Source organism: Pipra filicauda, unplaced genomic scaffold (assembly GCF_003945595.2).
Source record: "Pipra filicauda isolate LSUMZ 115617 unplaced genomic scaffold, ASM394559v2 scaffold36_size6622888_pilon, whole genome shotgun sequence".
NCBI lineage: Eukaryota > Metazoa > Chordata > Aves > Passeriformes > Pipridae > Pipra > Pipra filicauda.
In genome coordinates, this window is record NW_024104498.1 from 4127246 (window position 1) to 4144028 (window position 16783).

A 16783-nucleotide genomic window follows, 5' to 3' on the forward strand; every position below is an offset into this window, starting at 1 on the left:
TCAGGCGCTTTCTGCCTCTCTGTGTTTCCCTTTGCAGGGAGAGGCAGCGGAGGAGACACCCCCACCTCATGCCACAGCCCCTGGATGTGGGTAATGTCCCAAAGGGGAGTCCTGGTCCTGTTGGTGATGCAGGGACAGATGCAGGGGGATGCTGGGGACACTCGCCAGACCCCACCACGGATGGGTTGCCCCAAGTGGTCCCCCCTCGTAGAGCCAGGAGGGCAGGGCGAAGGGCACCCCTCGGGGGACACCCCCATAATGAAGTCTCCTCAGCTGCATTAGCTGGGGGCAGGAGGCACCCAGCCCCAACAGATCCATACATCCTGCATTAGGGGCCCCCAGTGCAGTGTAGGGTTACCCCTGGCACAGGGCCGGGCCGGGGGGGCAGAGGTCGGGTTCCCCCCCGCACGCGGCTGGCGCCGACGCTTTCGGTTTACAAACATTTTGCAGATGGGTCGATGGGGTGTTTCCAACCCCCTCCCCATGGCTGCCACCCCAGGACGGTGGGAGGAGGCAGTGGGGATTTCAGGGACCTCTTTCCATCTGCTGGGGCAAGGGTAGGGAAAGGTGGGGGGTGGAATTTAGCTGCTTTTTTGGCTGGCGAGGAGCAGCAGAGCATCTCGGCCACTCTCCAATCTGCTTTCAGCCCAAAGGAAGCCTGAGGCCAGGGTGAGGGGCTCTCCACCCACCCCGCAGCAGGCTGCTAATATTTTATTTAAAATATCTTTAGGAAGCGGAGGCCCGTGATGTATCGGATATATTGAGAAAATGCTAATGTGTAATAGCGTGTGTCAGGGGCCTCGTTCATCACCCCGCGCCGCCTTCTGGGGGATCCATATCTAATTAACAGTAATGAATGAGGGAGCCCACCTAATGACAGCCCGCCAGTTTGTTATGGAAATGAGGCAATCCCATTAGGCAAAACACTTAATTAAACAAACTGCTCGGAGTGTAGGCCAGTGCAGGATGGGCACAGGCCCTTTGGGGAACAAGAGAGGCCCTAGTACCCAGCCCCCCACATGCCAGGTCAGGGGCACAGAGGCTGCTGCAGCCCCTTAGAGCTGGGTCCCCATGGCCAACTCCAGCAGCAGCGGGTTGGGAAAGCTGAGGGGGACCCACTGGGGGGGGTCCCAGCTGGGGAGGAGGCAGCAGGGCAGTTCACATCCCCCTCTCATCTTTCCAGGACGTCAATGGGCACAGAGGCCAAACACAGATTTCCAATCAAACGTGTGTACTTGGCTCCTGCTCTATTGACACTGAAGCAAGAAGGGCTCAAGGTTAATTCCTTATCAATACCCTATTGTCAGCTCATTCATCACTTGGCAGGGGCTGCCCAAGCTCTCCCTGCCCCAGCCCCCAAGGGTTTGGGAGGGTGACTGAAGGAGGTCGTGCACACCTCTGCCCACCCAGCCTGTCCCTGGCTGGTGGTGCTGGGGTGGGCTTGCAGCCATGTGAGGAGGCAGAAATGAGGGGATGAGGAGTCAAGTTCAAAGGGAAGTTGATGTCAGGCAGGCAGAGCAAGCACCTGGACAGTGAGCCCCTGCCTCCCTTGCCTGAGAGCAGGAGCTGTGTGTAGGGTGAGCTGGAGAAGGGGGCTTGGCAGAGGGGGCTGCTCAGGTAGTAGCTGTGGCCCCCATTTGTGCTGTCCTGTTTCCTAACTGTCCCCTAAGTCCCCAGCCCTGTGTGCTGGGGAGTCTTGCCAGCCTTTTCAGAAGAGCAGGACTAAGCTCATCTTCCCCAGGGCTTGGGGACTACAGGGAACCCAAGGGAGTGCCACAGTCACAATATGTGGAGTTTCCAGAGCTGGGCCACGGTCTGCTAATCACAGTATCACAGAGTCACTTAAAAACCAGATAGCCTTCCCTGGGTGATGAAAAGGGAAATGGTGTGACCTGTCCTGCCAGGGCAGGAAGGGCAGTAAAGCTGTTTTTGCTGTTAGACTGTTTGTTTCAACATTCAGTTAAAACTGCAAAATAGGATCTAGTACAAATCCCAGGCAGCTCTAGGGATAGACACTGTCCTGTATTAACTCATGATCTCTCCTTATTTTTGCTGGAGTTAGTTCCTGCTGGTCTTTCTCCCTTGCCCCAAGAGCAGACTTTTCGCAGGAGACGCTCTCAGGCATGCAGAAGCGCTGGGCTGAGTCCTGTTGGGGTCTTCTTGTTGGGATCTTCTCCGCTGCCTCCCAGACTAGAAATCCCTCCACGCAGGAAAGAGGGGGCCTGCTGCCACCTCGTGGAGGCTGTTCCCACCCGGCACGGAGCTCCCACGGAGGTCGGCACAGCCGCCCTCTGCCAGCTCCTCCTCCATCACCTCCGCCGGCGATGGAGACCAGCCTCACACCTCCCTCCTTCTCCTTCTAGGAAGATGCACACGGGGTTGGGTCGTTTGGTTCCATCTCAGGCCGTTCACACTTTGCCATCACTGGCAGAGCTTCACCCATAATCCTGGAACATCCCAACACGCGCCGAGATGGGACCTCAGCCCACACACTTTTAATAGAACATCTTTGTGAGGTGTGGGCACAGGTCTGTCTTCACCCAGGGGCCTGGTTTGAATTACTTGTGCTGCAAGATGCTCCCACCTCCAAAATCTGCCCCCTGGCTGGGCTGGATCCTGTTCCTGGCCTGCCCAGTTCCCCAACACAGCCTCTCCCAGTGCCCTGGGGCACCCTGGCTGCACAGGCACCTTCCCACCCCTGTGAGCAGCAGCTGAGCACCCTCCAGCCTGGACACATGACCACTAAGTGGCTTTTTTTCTTTTTCAAAACCTTCCTGTAACATCATCACTGCCTGGGGAGAGAAGCCAGCACAGGGGAGCAAGCCAGGAGCCAGCTCTCTCACAGAAAACACCCTCAAATTGATTTTGTTGCTGAGGGAAAGTTAGTTTTGTTTTTCCACAGCAGTGGCAGCCAGCCCCTGGGCATCCTTCCCTCCCACCACTGCTGGTGTTTCACCCACACTGCTTCACAGTCTGCACAGGAGGGCTGGGCTGCAGGGAAAAAAGCTCTGGGCCACATCCCACTCCCTACCCACGAGGCAAGCCCAGGGACGCTGCATTTTTCCTCCCAAAGAAGAGATCTGCAGTACCCCTCCTCCCCACAGCTCGTGTCAGAGATTTACCTGGATTTGCCAAGATATCACAACCTTTGGGCTTTCAGTGTTGAGGCTGAAGCTCTTTAGGAGCACCGGCTGCGCCAAACCGTGACAGTTTAGCAAGGATTAAGGGTCTGAGGCTGGGTTTTTGTAAATCCAGTAGCGCTTGGATCAGTTCTCGGCCGTGTGCCTTCGGGCTCCAAGTTATTAACCTTCTGTTTCAAATAACAAGCCACAGGCATATGGAGGGCAAGAAGGTGGGGGCACACGCAGCACAGGAAAGCAGAGGACAACGTATCACACAGTGCATGTCACGCACTGCTCACAATCGGAATTAAAACTTTTGCTGGGACTCAGAAAACAAGACCCACCTGGAACGCTGGTGCTGTAAATCACTGGCTTGCCCGAGACCATCCTGCTCCCACAGAGAGGTGCGTACACAAATTACCCCCGAATTTCGGGTCACTTTTGCAGCAGTGGAAAAGGCCTGTGAGAAGGTTCCTGTTTGCAAAACCCAGGGCAGCTCTGGCTGCAGAGCTCCATCAGGCAGCACCCACTCCCTGCTTCCTGCCCTGGAAAGTGGGGGAAGTAGGGCAGAGCTGGACTGAGCTGGGGAAGTGGCAATCCCATGTGGGGAGGTGAAGGTGGGGATGGAAGGTGTAGCTGACATGTGAGGCTCTCCCCAGAGGAAGCTTTGCCACCCTGTCACACAAGGTCAGAGGGTTTACCTCCAGCTCCTGCCAGCCACGTTCTGCAACAGCCCAAGTCCTTAAACAGGAGAAGTTCAACAACACCCACAGCAATAAACAGGAACAGCAGATTCCCAGGAACAAACATATTAATTCAGAGGCGCATATTATGGAGTGTTTAACTGTTCTGTAAATACCAAACCCATAGAAACCAGCGTGAGGGCAAGTGCTAGTTAAATAGCCTTTATCACCTCTGCTCCCTAGGAGTGTTCACAGTTCCACAGTTCCACAGGGGCCTGCTTTAAAAAGGTGGAGACTGCTGATGGGCTTTCTGGGGATAGGGGACCATGCCTGGACTTTACAGGTCCAAACCCTAGGAACAAGAATTTCTCCATGAAAAGGGGAAGGCTGAAGGTTCTTACACAGTGTAGCCCTCACAGCCCATCATCACAGTGGAAGCTGAAACTGGGATCACACCTATGGAAGATAGGATCCCAAGCAACAAGGACTCCTGTGCCTGAAGACAGCTTTCACTTAAAAAAAAAAATCAAAGACAAACCAGGCCATCAGCCCCTTCTCAGTTAATCCTCACCTATTTTATACACCCCAGTCCTCCCTCTAAAACCACGCCCAACACGGGGTTATTCTGCTGTAAATGAGGGTTGCCACACTAGTCTGCCCAAAACAGCTGTGCTGGTCACCACTGGCCACTCACCCTGCGCTTCTGTGAGGTGTTACAGTTCTTGTTTTAAACTTCCAAATTTTTGTAGCGCCTCCCAGGGGACCTCCCCCTCTGTGTTTGGATCCAGAACAGCAAGTGTTTTGTAATTGTGGATGACAGCACCCCAAGGGTGGGCAAGACCAGCACTGCAGCCCACAGGCAGCAACCACCAGTAAAAACCCTCATGTCTTTCACGTGCCAACCTCTCGAGGGCAGCTCCCTGTTCAAACAGGCCCATGTCACAGCCCTCCAGAGCCTCCTCCTGGCAATTTAAAGTTGGCTAATTCTGTTCACCATGTTATTAACTTGCTGGCAATGCTGTGACATAGCATAAACATATTAGCAGGCTCTCCTCTGTCTTTATCCCCGCTTCTCCCCCAAATAAACAACAAAACCTAAAACCAAACATGGCTGAATTTCAGTGCAACAAGCCACTTTTCCACTAGGTGGAAGGAATTAATTTCTTCTACACACTGCATGGACTGCAAAGATTGATCATGTGAATAGAATAAATCATAGCTCCAAGAAACAGTTCCATTTTCCTCTGCGGTTCCACCTTTCCATTTCAGAGGTCTGGCACAGCTGTAACCCAAAAGTTTCCCTGCATATCCAGATGCACAATACAGGCTGCTCAAAGACACCCAATAACAAAGAAGCAGTTCTCCAAGAAAGCAAAACTACTCAGTGGAACACACAAACAAAACACAAGACACATTCAAAAACATTAAGTTAAACCTTTGGGTTGAAGAACACAAAAGTTACCACAAACATTTGAGCTCCCACCCAGGATCAGAGCTTTGACTGTTCTATCTCAGCTATTTAATGAAACCAGGTGACAGGCTGCTCATAATGCCCTGCACACACCTTTTCCAGATCTTACACTTGGTTTCTGGGCCTGATCTCCATCAAGGAGCACAACAACAGTTGGGATGCATTCAGTGGAGCAAAAAGTCTGCAGACTGAGGTTCTCTTTGCTCACTGGAATTAAAAGAAATGGCAGAGAGAAAAAAGAGCAAACAACAAAGACATGAAAGAGCTGTATTGTTAAATCAGTACAAGCCATAGGACATGCACATTGGACATCAGGGACAAGGAGACAACATGGAAAGCAGAGAACAAGAAGAGACAGGAAGAGACAAATAACAGTGTGAAATTCTGGTCTGTGACACCTTGGTAAAGTACATCAACATGAACCATGACTGGATTTCACCTTCAGTACTATAAATTACTCCATATCTACTTTCTGCTATAATGTGGTCGGTCCAAAGACCAGGCTGGAGGCTTCCAGACTTGTAGACAGTGGGGGGGGGAAAGAACAGAACCAAACCCAACCAAACAAGAAGTCTCTACTTTCCTCCCTTCAAAGACACAAAGGTAAAGGGGGTGACAATTTCCCTTACGAGCTGAGCAAAGCAAACAGCGAAGGTCACTGCAGCTCTAGGGAGGTGAGCCCCGCACACAGTCAGACAGGAAGGTCACGCAGAGGCTGCTGTAGTAGGTGGGGTACACCCGCATGTGGCTGACGTGGGGCGAGTCCGAGAAGTCCACGGCTTTCACGGGGACACCGAGCTGCTGCCTGGTGTCAGCCATGTGCTTCACCTCGCTGGCCTTGATGATGGCATCGGCCTGGGAGTAGAGGTACAGCTCGGGCCAGCGCGAGGGCGCCTTCAGCAGGGCGTCGTAGTGGCTCTCGTGGACGAAGCGGGTCAGGGGGTACAGCAGCACCCGCAGCACGACGGCTCCAGTGGCAAAGGTGAGCAGGAGGAAATACTTGAGCAGCACGTTCATGGAGACCAAGACAATTGACAGGGCTCGAAGGGCTCCTACCAAGTTTCTTCTGCCAGGGGTGCTGTCGAAAATGGTGCCTGCTACTCTGAGGTTCTGGAACGGCTTGTGGGTGCGGAGCGCCTCGATGATGTAACGGTACAGCATGACACCACCATTGCTGAAAACATGGAAAAGAACCGGTCTGTCTTCAACCCTGTAGTGAAAGAGTAGCTCCAGGAGTCGCCTGGCTGGGGTCTGGAGCGATTTGATGCCAAAGCTCTCAGAGAAGAATATCATCCTCCATGGAGCCGTGTAGCGAATGACAGTGCACCCCTAAGAAGAACAGAAAGAGACCCCAAACACATTTAGGCTGTGCTGTAAATTACATGATGTAGGCAAGCATCAGTACAAAGAATGCAAAAATTTGGGACAGGTTTCCAACAGAAGCCACAGGGCCAGAAGAAAGTCTTTAGAGTCAGCAGCAAGGCACTGATATGAACAGGATTACATTAATCACAACATTACATAATCATAACACTGTTATGAAAAGGTCTCTGAGGAGGCAGAAGCCTGGCTTTGCTGATGTCTGAGATCCTTTCAAATCTTGCACTAATGGCACAGCCCCTGAGGACACTGCCACCCACTTACATGAGTGTTAGTCCTCACTCAGGAGGAGAAAACCATCTCTCTGATTCACAGACCTTCAGTATCAGCCATTTTGGTAAGAATGTGGTGCACATCCAGCTCATGACATTGAAACAAATACAAGAAGGAGGAGGAATTTCGTCCTCTCCTTGGGTAGCACTTGTTTGCAGCTGTCTCTGAGACTCACCCACAGCCACCACTGACAGGATTTTTGTAAACCTTCCTGAAACGTTCCAGCTGTGCAAAAGAAGAGATCTGGCTCAGAGACTCAGAACTCCTGAGCAGCTGCCTTTACACTGAAAGCCTTGCACAGCAAACAGGATCATGGAGGATTTTCTAAATAGAACAGATGGAACCACATCTATAAATGCTTTAGATCTTTTCTGTCACCTAAGCTCACTGACATTACACACTGACAAACACAAGGTGAAGCCACCCAGACAGCCCTCTCTCCCAGAGCTCCCTAAGCAGTGCAGAAGGAAGAGGAGAATACCAAGTTCTTAAATCAAAGTCTTCTCAACCATCTTGCCATGGTTACTGTCACTACCTCTTAGGGAGCTACGAAAACCCTTTCTCTCCTTTCCCCTTTCTATGACCTTTCTGATCTTCCAAGAAGTTGTCATGCTGCCCTGAAATGTACTTCTCATCTGCTCTGCAGCATCTCTTAGTCATAGCAGCCACTTAACAATTAACTCTTCACTAGATCGAGCCAATTAATGACTCCTGCACTCCACACATCAACAACAGACTTGTTAATGTACAAACTTTACCACCTATAGCTGAAACAGATTTGGATAGATACAGGATTCCTTGTATGCTGATCAAGAAAAAAAAAAAAACTAGTGTTTCACTGGGTCCTCACACTATGAGATGGGGTCATTCCAGTAAAATACAGCATTAGAAAGGAAAATATCAAAACTTAGGGAACTGGCAGTAGGATGGACCTCCCTAGTTCAAATACCAGGAGCTCCTAGTGAGAAGCTATGACTATCACAGGATGGCTGTTTCAGAGGCAGGATAAAATTAATTTAGATTACAACATTTACATGAATCATTTTCACAGGAAGGAAGAGCCAAAGGGGCGACAGATGCCGATGTGCTCTGTCAGTGCCCAGCCTTGCCAAGCCTGTGCTGTGGCCTAACAGCAAGCAGTAAATGCAGGATATTTCCCTGCATGTTTACCTGCCTGGAAAACTAACACAGTTCACGTCATTCCTGAATAATCTCACAACTTTAAAAGCCTTAAAATACTTCAGTGATTCACAGAGCAGCTGAAAGTTTCTCCAAGGAAGTATTTTTGTCTCAGCTGCTCACAGGAAGGTGACATCAGCAGCCGTTAGATAACACTGCCTGGACTCCGGGAGATAAGGAGCTTTCAACGACAGGAGAACTCGCCACTCCCTCCCCATGACTCTGCAGATCGAGAGAGGCTTCAGAGCAACTTTACCAACACGCAGAAAAGAGGCAGTGCCACAAAAACACAGACAAGCTACTCACCTTCTGGCTGTAGATTGCGCTGTATTTGGCCAGGTATTTGTCCTGGCAGCCCGCCCAGCCCAGCAGGATCACCACAGGCTGGCGCTCTGCGTGCCCTCTCTCCGCGCTGCTTTCTGAAACTAAACACAAGTTTTAACATAACGCCCCTCCAGTCTGCCCGAGCCGGAGCTCACGGCAGACTGCCTGGCCAATGCAGTTTAAATGCAATGTGGGAGCACGCATTAGCTCGATCTGCCCGCTGGCCGCGACCGCGGCCTCGGCCCGGTGTCCCCGGGGGCCCTGCTCGGCAGGACAGCGCCGCTTCAGCCCCCGCAGCTCCCACCGCTCCCCAGTGACGCACAGCCAGCGCCGAGCAGATCCCTACGGGGAGGCGAAAGCCCTCCTCCCGGGGGCACCACGGGCTGTCGTGCCCCGCTGTTCCGCGGGGGAAAGCGAAGCGTCCTGCCCTGCCCTGCCCTCACTGCCACACACCTGCTACGGCACCCCCCCTCAGGGTCCCCCCAAGCCCGCGCCCCCCGGGGTTCCCCCAGTCCCTGCTGTCCCTGGTGTCCCGGTCCCGCTCGCCCCGCACCGCGGTCCTGGTCCTGTCCCGGTCCCGGTCCCGGCTGCAGCTCCACCACGGCCGCCTCCAGCCCGTGGGCGCCCATGGCCGCGCTCGCCGCGCCCCCGCCGCCGCTTCCGCCCTCGCCGGAAGCCCCGCCCACACCCTCTCCGCAGCCAATGGGAAGGGAAAGTGCCCGCCCCACCTCCCCGCTGGCCTTGCCCCATCCCCGCCCCCCACTTCCTTAGCAACGCGCCCTTAGCGCCGGGCCTGGCGCCCCGCCCACTGAGCGCCCATTGGGCCGCGGGCGGGACAGAAGGGCGGCGATTGGTGCGGCCGCGTGTCAGTTATTGTGCGAGGTAACCGCCCCCCGGGGATGGAGGGCAGTGAGGGGCTGCGGGGCCGGGATGGGGGGAATGGTTGGGCCTGGAGTGGGGGGGATCACACTCAGGGGGACTGGGAATAGAGTGTAGGGGCTGAGCGGCGCTGTGGGCCTGAGCTGGGCATTTGAGTCAGGAGGGGCGACGCAGGGGCTGGGCAAGGGCGTCAGGGAGCGTGTGAGGGCCCGACGTGGGGTTTGGGGTGTGAGGGAGCGCAGGGCCTGTGGTTGGGCTGGATCGGGCCTGTGGGATGGTGGGCTGGGGCGGGGAATGCTGGGGCTGCCATGGGTCAGGCGGGGCAGGGGCGGGATGGAAGCAGGGGCAGGGCAGCGGGGTGAGGCCGTGCGGGGCTGCGTTTGGGGCTGTGGCTGCATCAGCAGTGGGGCTGGGGGCCAGGACGGACAGTGAGAGAGGGGCCGGCGGGACTGTGGGGTGGTAGGGGCTGGGTACAGTGGGGTGCGCTGAGGAAGGTGCATTGTGCGTGAGGAGGGTGGTGGGGGACTTGAGGTGTGCCAGGAGAGGGTGAAACCTGCAGGGGAAACAGAAGCTCTAAGTTCTGCTTGAGGCTGGGCACAACCTCGATGTTGCAACACCAAATCACTGTCACTCTATCGTTCCACGAGTCCAAGGCGATCAGTCGCTGGCACCTCGCACTTGGACTGAGGCTGACGCAGCATCAGCCTGCCTTTTGATCTCAAACTGATGATTTAGCAGCACTCTGGATGTAAAGAACTGCTGAATTGCCAGGGCCAGTTCCTAAATCACTGGTGTTTTTCTTGGCAGGAATAAAGCCCTGCCCTGACCCAGCCTTGTTTTGATTATTAGGTCCAATGGACTGGGTGGCAGCCCAGCACTGTGGAGAGCAGAGTTTGAAGCCAACAAACAGGAGTTACGTGCTGATGCTAGCACTGACAATCGACTCAGGCAAGCCATTTAACTTCCCTGTGTCTGTATGTTCCCATATGTAAAATGATCATAATAACAATATTAATGCACATTTTCAGGGTACTTTGCAATGTTGGCTTAAAGACTACTGTGTCAGCAGATGCTGTGATTATAGCAGCCAGAGTAACCACTGTATCCTCTGAAGCCCCATGTCATCACTGTTTCAAACTCCTCTTTTTTTCCATTGATCCATAGGCAAGCCCTTTGTATCACTAAAATCCTCACGTCCAGAGGCTGGTGCTGGTATTTCTGAAGAGTGGGAGGGTTACTGCAGCTTTATAATAAAAATGGGATAGCAGTACACCACCAGCATCTTAAACATAAATACAGAAATGTTAATTTAGAATCAATTTTGGGATGTTTCAGACTGTAAAGTTCTTTTAACTAGATCTCTGTTGAGGACAGAGGAGCACTTTATGGGACTGTAAATTTCATGCAAACAGTCTCTGTGAAATACAGATTCCCCCCACACATGAGCTGTTCCCTCAATATCAATCATATGCCTTGTAAGTAATGTTTCACAAATATTCTGTAAATCACAGGAAAATGCTTGCAATAATGTGAAATATGACTTTCACTTGACTGTTTCAGCCGAGGCCCCTAACAGGCCATTCTCCTGTCAGCACTAACATTTGTTATGGCTAATAACATTTTCAATCACAACTATTTTGGGAAAATGGATTTATTTTAAACCTGCTTCCCCTCAAAGGAGGTCCTGAAAACGCCCTGCCAAGGACACAGACTCCTTACAGAGCACAGACCGTAAATTCCCAAATGAAATTTCATCTCATCCTAATTCTTAAACATTGTTCCTTAAAGACTTTGTTTGTTTGTTCGTTTGTTTTCAGGTTCTGAGATACATGTTCACCTCTTAGTCACTGTTTTCAGTCTGGCTCTGATAATAGGAATAAAAAGTTACTTTTGAGCAAGTATCTTGGGGATATTCTGGAACTGCTTTGGAATTTTGCTCCAGATTCCAGGAGAAAGGACTTAAGAATTTTGTAGCTAGGGAATTGGTTATCTTGGTGATTTGTATTACATTGAAAGAAACTCCTTGTTCTGAAATCCAAAGATTGTGTGTCGTTCTAACTTTTTTTCTCCTAAACCACACTTAAACCTAAAATGGTGCTTTTCTTGGGCAGGAAGTCCAAGAAGTGCATTAGACAAGGTGAGAACTCCTTTCTTATCCTTAGGCATGTTGATAGAGATTGGTGGAGGACAAGGCACCTGTGTCAATGCAGCTGTTTGCAACCTTATCCCTCCTTCTGTATCTGTGTGTGGACACAGATCCTGGTGTCTAATTCCTTGGGACTGGTCAGTGTCCTCCAGCCAAACACATACACAGCGCTGGGATTGCCACCTACCTGAGCAAATGGAGAACTTGATCCCTGGCATTTCACCTCCCTACAAAGTACACCTTCACATGTGTCAAGCTGGCATAGGGGTTATCTTACTGAGCCAAAAGTGTGCCAAAGAAATTTGGCAAGATGTGGGTTGCTTTATTTAACACCTGTGTGAAGGGATGGAAGGAAGTGCTGACACAGGATGTTTCTGGGGTTTCTGCCTTCTTGCCTATAGCTCTTATCATTTTAGCTTTTCTTAGATTGTTTAAAAACATGCCTGGAAAATTAGACAGGAAAAAACCTGAGCAAATGTCTGTCACATCAAAGGGTGACGAAGCACTCTTCCACTGCCAAGGCCAGGCACATATTCCTGGGGTGGATGTGGGCCCAGCCCAGATGACTGTCACTCCAGCACGTGAGTGAGGGCTGCACTGCTTTGCTAAGAGGCATTTATAGCCCCCTTGACCCTGTCACTCCCCATAAATCCATACCTATTTCTGCTCTCATTTCACCCTATTTATTCCCTGGCAGGTCAGATACAAGATGCAGTGTTCATATCATGAGGCTAGTGAGAAACCAGGGCTGGAGTAATGGGAAACATCAAAATGACTTTATTAACAGAGCAGAGAAGAGAGCTCCTGTGGTGAAACCACCTGCCCCAGAAAATAATCTCAAGTCTGTCACAGATTCATTGTGCAGCTTCAGACATACCGGGAACTCTCCTTTTGCCTCAGTTTTCCTATCTATGACATGAGTATAAGGGAAAATGAGATTAAATTAATGGTTAGTAAGAGCTTTAGTATTATTTGCCAGAGATTTTAAATGTGATTTTGATAGTAATTCCTTAGTACGGCCTTCCTCTATCTTCACAGCCCTTTTTAAACTTCTTTCTTATTTTTCTCTAGGCAGAAGAGATCCTGACTTCTGTCAAAAAGCAAGAAGCCATCAGGAAGCTCATGGTTTTCTTGCATGAATGGGATAGTGCCCACAAAGTTGCTCGAAGCTGCATCCTGGACAGTTTCATTAAAAGCAAGGCAGAACAAGAGCTGGAGCTGGAGTTCTCCCAGGGAGCCAGTTTGTTCCTGGCTCACCTAACAGCATGGCTCAGGATGGCATATCTGTTTCTTCAGACAGCTGGAGGTGCTGTGTGGTAGTGAGATGGAGAAGAGGGGCAAGTTCTCTACGAAAAATTAGTTTAAAGAATAAGCTCTGCGTGGAGACATTCATATCCAACCATGTTCTGCAGGTCTGAAAAACAACCTGGCTATCTAAAGATGAAACTGAAGGGAAAGCCATGTGACCTGTCTCTGAGGAATGTAGAATTAGTGTTTTTCTTGCACTGGGCTGAGCGTGCTGCCTCTGCCTGCCTGTGAGAGGAAGATCCCTGCTCTCTTGCAAGAGACAGTACCCAGTTCAGACCTCCATCTGCTGCAGCGAGGCAGGAGGTGATGGCTCCCAGGAGCACGGCCTGCTGGCAGAGGAAGATGGGCTCCAAGGTAGGAGATGCTTCTGGCTTTGTTCCCTCTATCCTTGAAGCCACAGATACCTTAATGAATTTCTGGAGATCGGAGGTGTCTCGATTCCCCTGGAAATACCGGGGCTGTACCACCTGAAAGAAGAGGACAAAAGGGAGTCTGTAAAGCTGCTGCCACTCACTGCAGATGCTGGTAGGGAGTATAAGGAGCTCATTTGCAAAAGCTACAGTAGGCAGCATCCATCTATATAGGAATTGTTTTAATTCAGGCAAGGATGTTCTCCCTGACCTCTGACCCCCGGGGTTCCTTGCTGCGCTGAGCCACTCCCACCCCTCCACCTGCAGATGGCAGATCACTGCAGCGCTGGTCTGGCTGGAAGGAGTTCAGAGTCTCAGCTATTGCTGAGTGCCTGCATTTCATCCCCTCTCATTTTTTAACAAGCTCACTTTCTTCACAGTCATATTGGCACAATATTGCTGCCCTGCTGGCTGCAATTCCTCCCGTTAAAACCACAAAACAGTTTCTATTCTTACCTGCAGCATTCACCTACTGCAAACTTTCCCAGAGTTCCCCTCTGGGGTGGGAGGGTTTTGCAGTTTGTATCTTGGAAAGAGCATTACAACATTTTTTTTCCCCGTTTTTTTCTCCTTGCCAGTGGAAACCAAACCCTGTTAGTTCTGTAGTTGGAGGATGTTGTCAGAGGCCATGGGGTGATACATGCTGTCACAGCTTCCTCCAAGAGAGACGAAGCAGCAGGATCAGCAGCAGGAACCTTAGCAGCTCTGTTTGGCATTCCAGCGCCAGACTCTGCTTCCGTAAACACGCGCAGAAGGGCCTTCCTTGGCCACCTAAACCAGCTGAGAATTTTGCCAGCTGGTTTTCCAGTTTATGGCATGGTTCCTGACAAGGGCAGAGAATTTTTTCCTGGCTCTTTGAGCCACACTCCAAGTGGGATGTGATACTGGGTTCTCTTGGGGTAGCAGTGAAACTGCTGAGGTGGGTGACTTATTCTCCTCCAGGCACATGAGTTGGCATCTCTTTCTCTGCAGAGGTACCAGACCTCGCCAAGTTCTTGGCCTCTTCCAACAAAGCAGAGGGTCAAGAAGACACACAGGTTCTGCTGGACTCTTCAGGCCATGGCAATCCCAAGTACCAGAACCAGGTCTGCCTTGTACCTGTGCTGCTCTGTACCTCTCCACAGGCCCAGCACGGGCTCTGCCGATGCTCAGGGTCGTGCAGGTGAGTACTGAGCCTTGTGGGGAGAAATGGGAAGTGTTTGCATCTGTGCCAATCCTTCCTGCCCAGACAGGAGCTGTGTGCGTCTCCCTGGCACTGGGGCTGCACTGAGCAGTCCCGGTGCCTGGAAGGGAACTGCCTGGAGAACTGTGTTAAGGCTGTCCCTGTCACTCTGCCCTTTCTCCCCAGGACACGGTGGGAGAGGTGCCCTGTGCCCTCGACGAGCCCGTGCTGGGCGTGCTGCGCTCTGTGCACCTGGATTAGGAAAGCAGGATCTGTGTACCCACCTTGGGCACTCTGGGGCAGGCCGTGGCTGGCCTGGGCAAGTGTGGCGGGGGTGAAGGGCGAGCTCAGGAGCTCCCGGCCACGTATCCCCAAAACCCTCCCGCCGGAGCGCGCGGCCTCATTAGTATTCATTCATTTGCATACCCAGGGTGCACCGCGCCCGGTACCGCAGCCCCGGTAAAACCTTTCGGTGCCGCCGCTCTCCGGAGCCGCTGGTCCCGGTGCGGGGCCGGGCCAGTCCCTGCCGGGTGAACGGGCCGGGGAAGCGGAGGGTGGAACCGGGGGGGTCGCGGGGTCGCCATGAGCTGTAGAGAGGCAGCTGGGACTACGTGTGTGCAGGGGGGCAATTTACGGCATACTCTGGTTTCTCTTCAGATCGTATAAATCTTTCGCCTTTTACTAAAGATTTCCGTGGAGAGGAACAAGTACGAGTGTCGAATAATTTTTTGAGGCTCCATTTCGGTGGAGCTAACCCTGTTCTGGTTAAAAATAGAAAAACAAATAGCGGTAGAGAATTGTAATAGATCTGGACTCATTTCGTAGGGTTGTAGCGCAGACAAGGACAGTTATTACCCTTTCCAGCGGTAGGAGCGGTGTCTGCCGCGGGGTCGGTTCCGCGCTGGTGCTCACCCTGACCCCGGTACTCAGTCCCTCCGCAGCACCCGTGCCCCGGCCGGGCACCCTCATCACCCCTGTCCCATTAGAACATGGGCGAGCGACCGGGGGGGCTCGGGCGGTGCAGCGCAGCGGCTGCGTGCCGGCCGTTCGGGCTCCGGGAGAAGCGGCCAGGCGGGAACCTGCCCCGCTCTCCGGGCGCTCCAGCCCCGCCCGGGCCCCCGCTCCGGCGCTGTTGGCGCGACCCGGGAGGATCCCGGAGGAGCCCAGTCGTTACCGCGACCCCCCTCCCTTCGGTCTGTGGCAGAGGCGTACGGCGGCCTCTCCCGGAGCCGGCTTTCAGCCTCTGCGCCGCGCTGCCGAGGAAACCGTGCGACCGCAGCCGGGCTCCTCCAGCATCCCCGGGCTCCTCCAGCATCCCCGTCCGCTTCCCCTCGCTGTCCCCGCCGGGCCCAGCCCGCCCCAGCAGCAGGCCTCCCCAGCACGGCGCGATCAGCATAGCCGGGGGGCAGTGCGGGCAGCGCCGGGCCGGTCCCGCCGACAGCCGCCCCTCCGAGCCGCGGCCGGGGCTGGGGCTGGCAGGGGTGTGGAAGGGGCGAGGAGCTGGGGCCGGGCTGGGGGAGGCGACGGGGGAGGGGAGGGAGGGTCGCCGTGTCCTCTGGGGCAGCGTCAGGGAGGGGGTGCATGTGCGGGAAACATGATCTATGTGCTCTGGTTTCTCTTCAGATCGTATAAATCTTTCGCCTTTTACTAAAGATTTCCGTGGAGAGGAACAAGTACGAGTGTCAAGAAATTTTTTGAGGCTCCATTTCGATGGAGCTGCCCCTATTTTGGTTAAAAACAGAGAGAGCTCATTTAAATATCTTTCACACACGCGTTCAGCGTGGTGAGAGTGATTGTCGGGTTACAAAGTTGCGATGCGGAGCCGCGGAGGAAATGATCCCTCGCGATTCGTACCGTGGGGAGAAGGGATCTGCTCCAGGACTGGGGCTGGTGCCCACGGAGCTCACCCACACCTCTCCGCCCTCGCCTCCTCCTCCTCCTCCTCTTCCTCATTAGCGCCTCCTCGTTACCGGTGATTTGCATACCCAGGGTGCCCCGCGGCCCCGCCGGTGTCCGGCGCTGCGGCCGCTGCCCCGCCCGGGCTGTCGGGGCCGCCCGGTGTGTGCGCCCCGCGGGGCCGGGCCGGGCCGGGGCTGCGGGACCGGGAGCGCCGGGCGGGCCCGTGTCACCCTGAGGTGTGGGGCGTGGGGCAGGCGGCGGCAGCGTCGGGGAGGGAGGGAGGGGTATACTCTGGTTTCTCTTCAGATCGTATAAATCTTTCGCCTTTTACTAAAGATTTCCGTGGAGAGGAACAAGTACGAGTGTCGAATAATTTTTTGAGGCTCCATTTCGGTGGAGCTATCCCTACATGTGTAAAAAATAGAGCTCTAAATGCGAAAGATATAGATAGGCGCGATGTGGGACGACCGCGCAGTGCATCCGTCACTGGGTGGTGTCATATCTGTCCATTCATGTATCTCTCACCTTGCTCAGGTCCTGGTTCGTT

General features: G+C 53.2%; 2 protein-coding genes and 3 non-coding genes across 5 annotated transcripts; 4 read left to right on the forward strand and 1 right to left on the reverse strand.

Moving 5' to 3' along the window:
* Positions 1-5042: 5042 nt before the first annotated feature.
* On the reverse strand, positions 5043-9069 carry TMEM53 (transmembrane protein 53). Its single transcript, XM_027747246.2, has 3 exons — positions 8986-9069; positions 8415-8533; positions 5043-6605 (listed from the first exon to the last, which is right to left on the reverse strand). Exons 1-3 carry the CDS (start codon positions 9059-9061, stop codon positions 5943-5945), a joined length of 858 nt encoding a protein of 285 aa, XP_027603047.1. The 5' UTR covers positions 9062-9069; the 3' UTR covers positions 5043-5942.
* A 1096-nt stretch (positions 9070-10165) lies between these two features.
* Positions 10166-15091, forward strand: ARMH1 (armadillo like helical domain containing 1). Its single transcript, XM_039384725.1, has 5 exons — positions 10166-10285; positions 12529-12697; positions 12970-13119; positions 14148-14337; positions 14524-15091. The coding sequence occupies exons 1-5, from the start codon at positions 10166-10168 to the stop codon at positions 14798-14800; spliced, it is 906 nt and encodes a 301-aa protein (XP_039240659.1). The 3' UTR covers positions 14801-15091.
* LOC114001821 lies at positions 14975-15089 on the forward strand. The gene has a single exon (XR_003545656.1). It is a non-coding gene; the product is annotated as a U5 spliceosomal RNA (small nuclear RNA).
* Positions 15092-15940: 849 nt separating the features above from the next.
* LOC114001823 lies at positions 15941-16055 on the forward strand. Its single transcript, XR_003545658.1, has one exon. It is a non-coding gene; the product is annotated as a U5 spliceosomal RNA (small nuclear RNA).
* Positions 16056-16522: 467 nt separating this feature from the next.
* Positions 16523-16637, forward strand: LOC114001820. The gene has a single exon (XR_003545655.1). It is a non-coding gene; the product is annotated as a U5 spliceosomal RNA (small nuclear RNA).
* The last annotated feature ends 146 nt before the right edge of the window (positions 16638-16783 follow it).

What these genes read in the sequence shown, in the direction of transcription:
- ARMH1 (XM_039384725.1), top strand. Translation starts at nt 10,166, where the DNA reads ATGGACTGGGTGGCAGCCCAGCACTGTGGAGAGCAGAGTTTGAAGCCA. An exon ending in AGAGGAAGATGGGCTCCAAG is followed by an intron (nt 13,120 to 14,147) that starts GTAGGAGATGCT and finishes CTTTCTCTGCAG; the next exon opens with AGGTACCAGACCTCGCCAAG. An exon ending in CGATGCTCAGGGTCGTGCAG is followed by an intron (nt 14,338 to 14,523) that starts GTGAGTACTGAG and finishes CTTTCTCCCCAG; the next exon opens with GACACGGTGGGAGAGGTGCC.
- TMEM53 (XM_027747246.2), bottom strand. Translation starts at nt 9,061, where the DNA reads ATGGGCGCCCACGGGCTGGAGGCGGCCGTGGTGGAGCTGCAGCCGGGA. An exon ending in GGGACAGGACCAGGACCGCG is followed by an intron (nt 8,534 to 8,985) that starts GTGCGGGGCGAG and finishes ACTTGTGTTTAG; the next exon opens with TTTCAGAAAGCAGCGCGGAG. An exon ending in GCGCAATCTACAGCCAGAAG is followed by an intron (nt 6,606 to 8,414) that starts GTGAGTAGCTTG and finishes TGTTCTTCTTAG; the next exon opens with GGGTGCACTGTCATTCGCTA.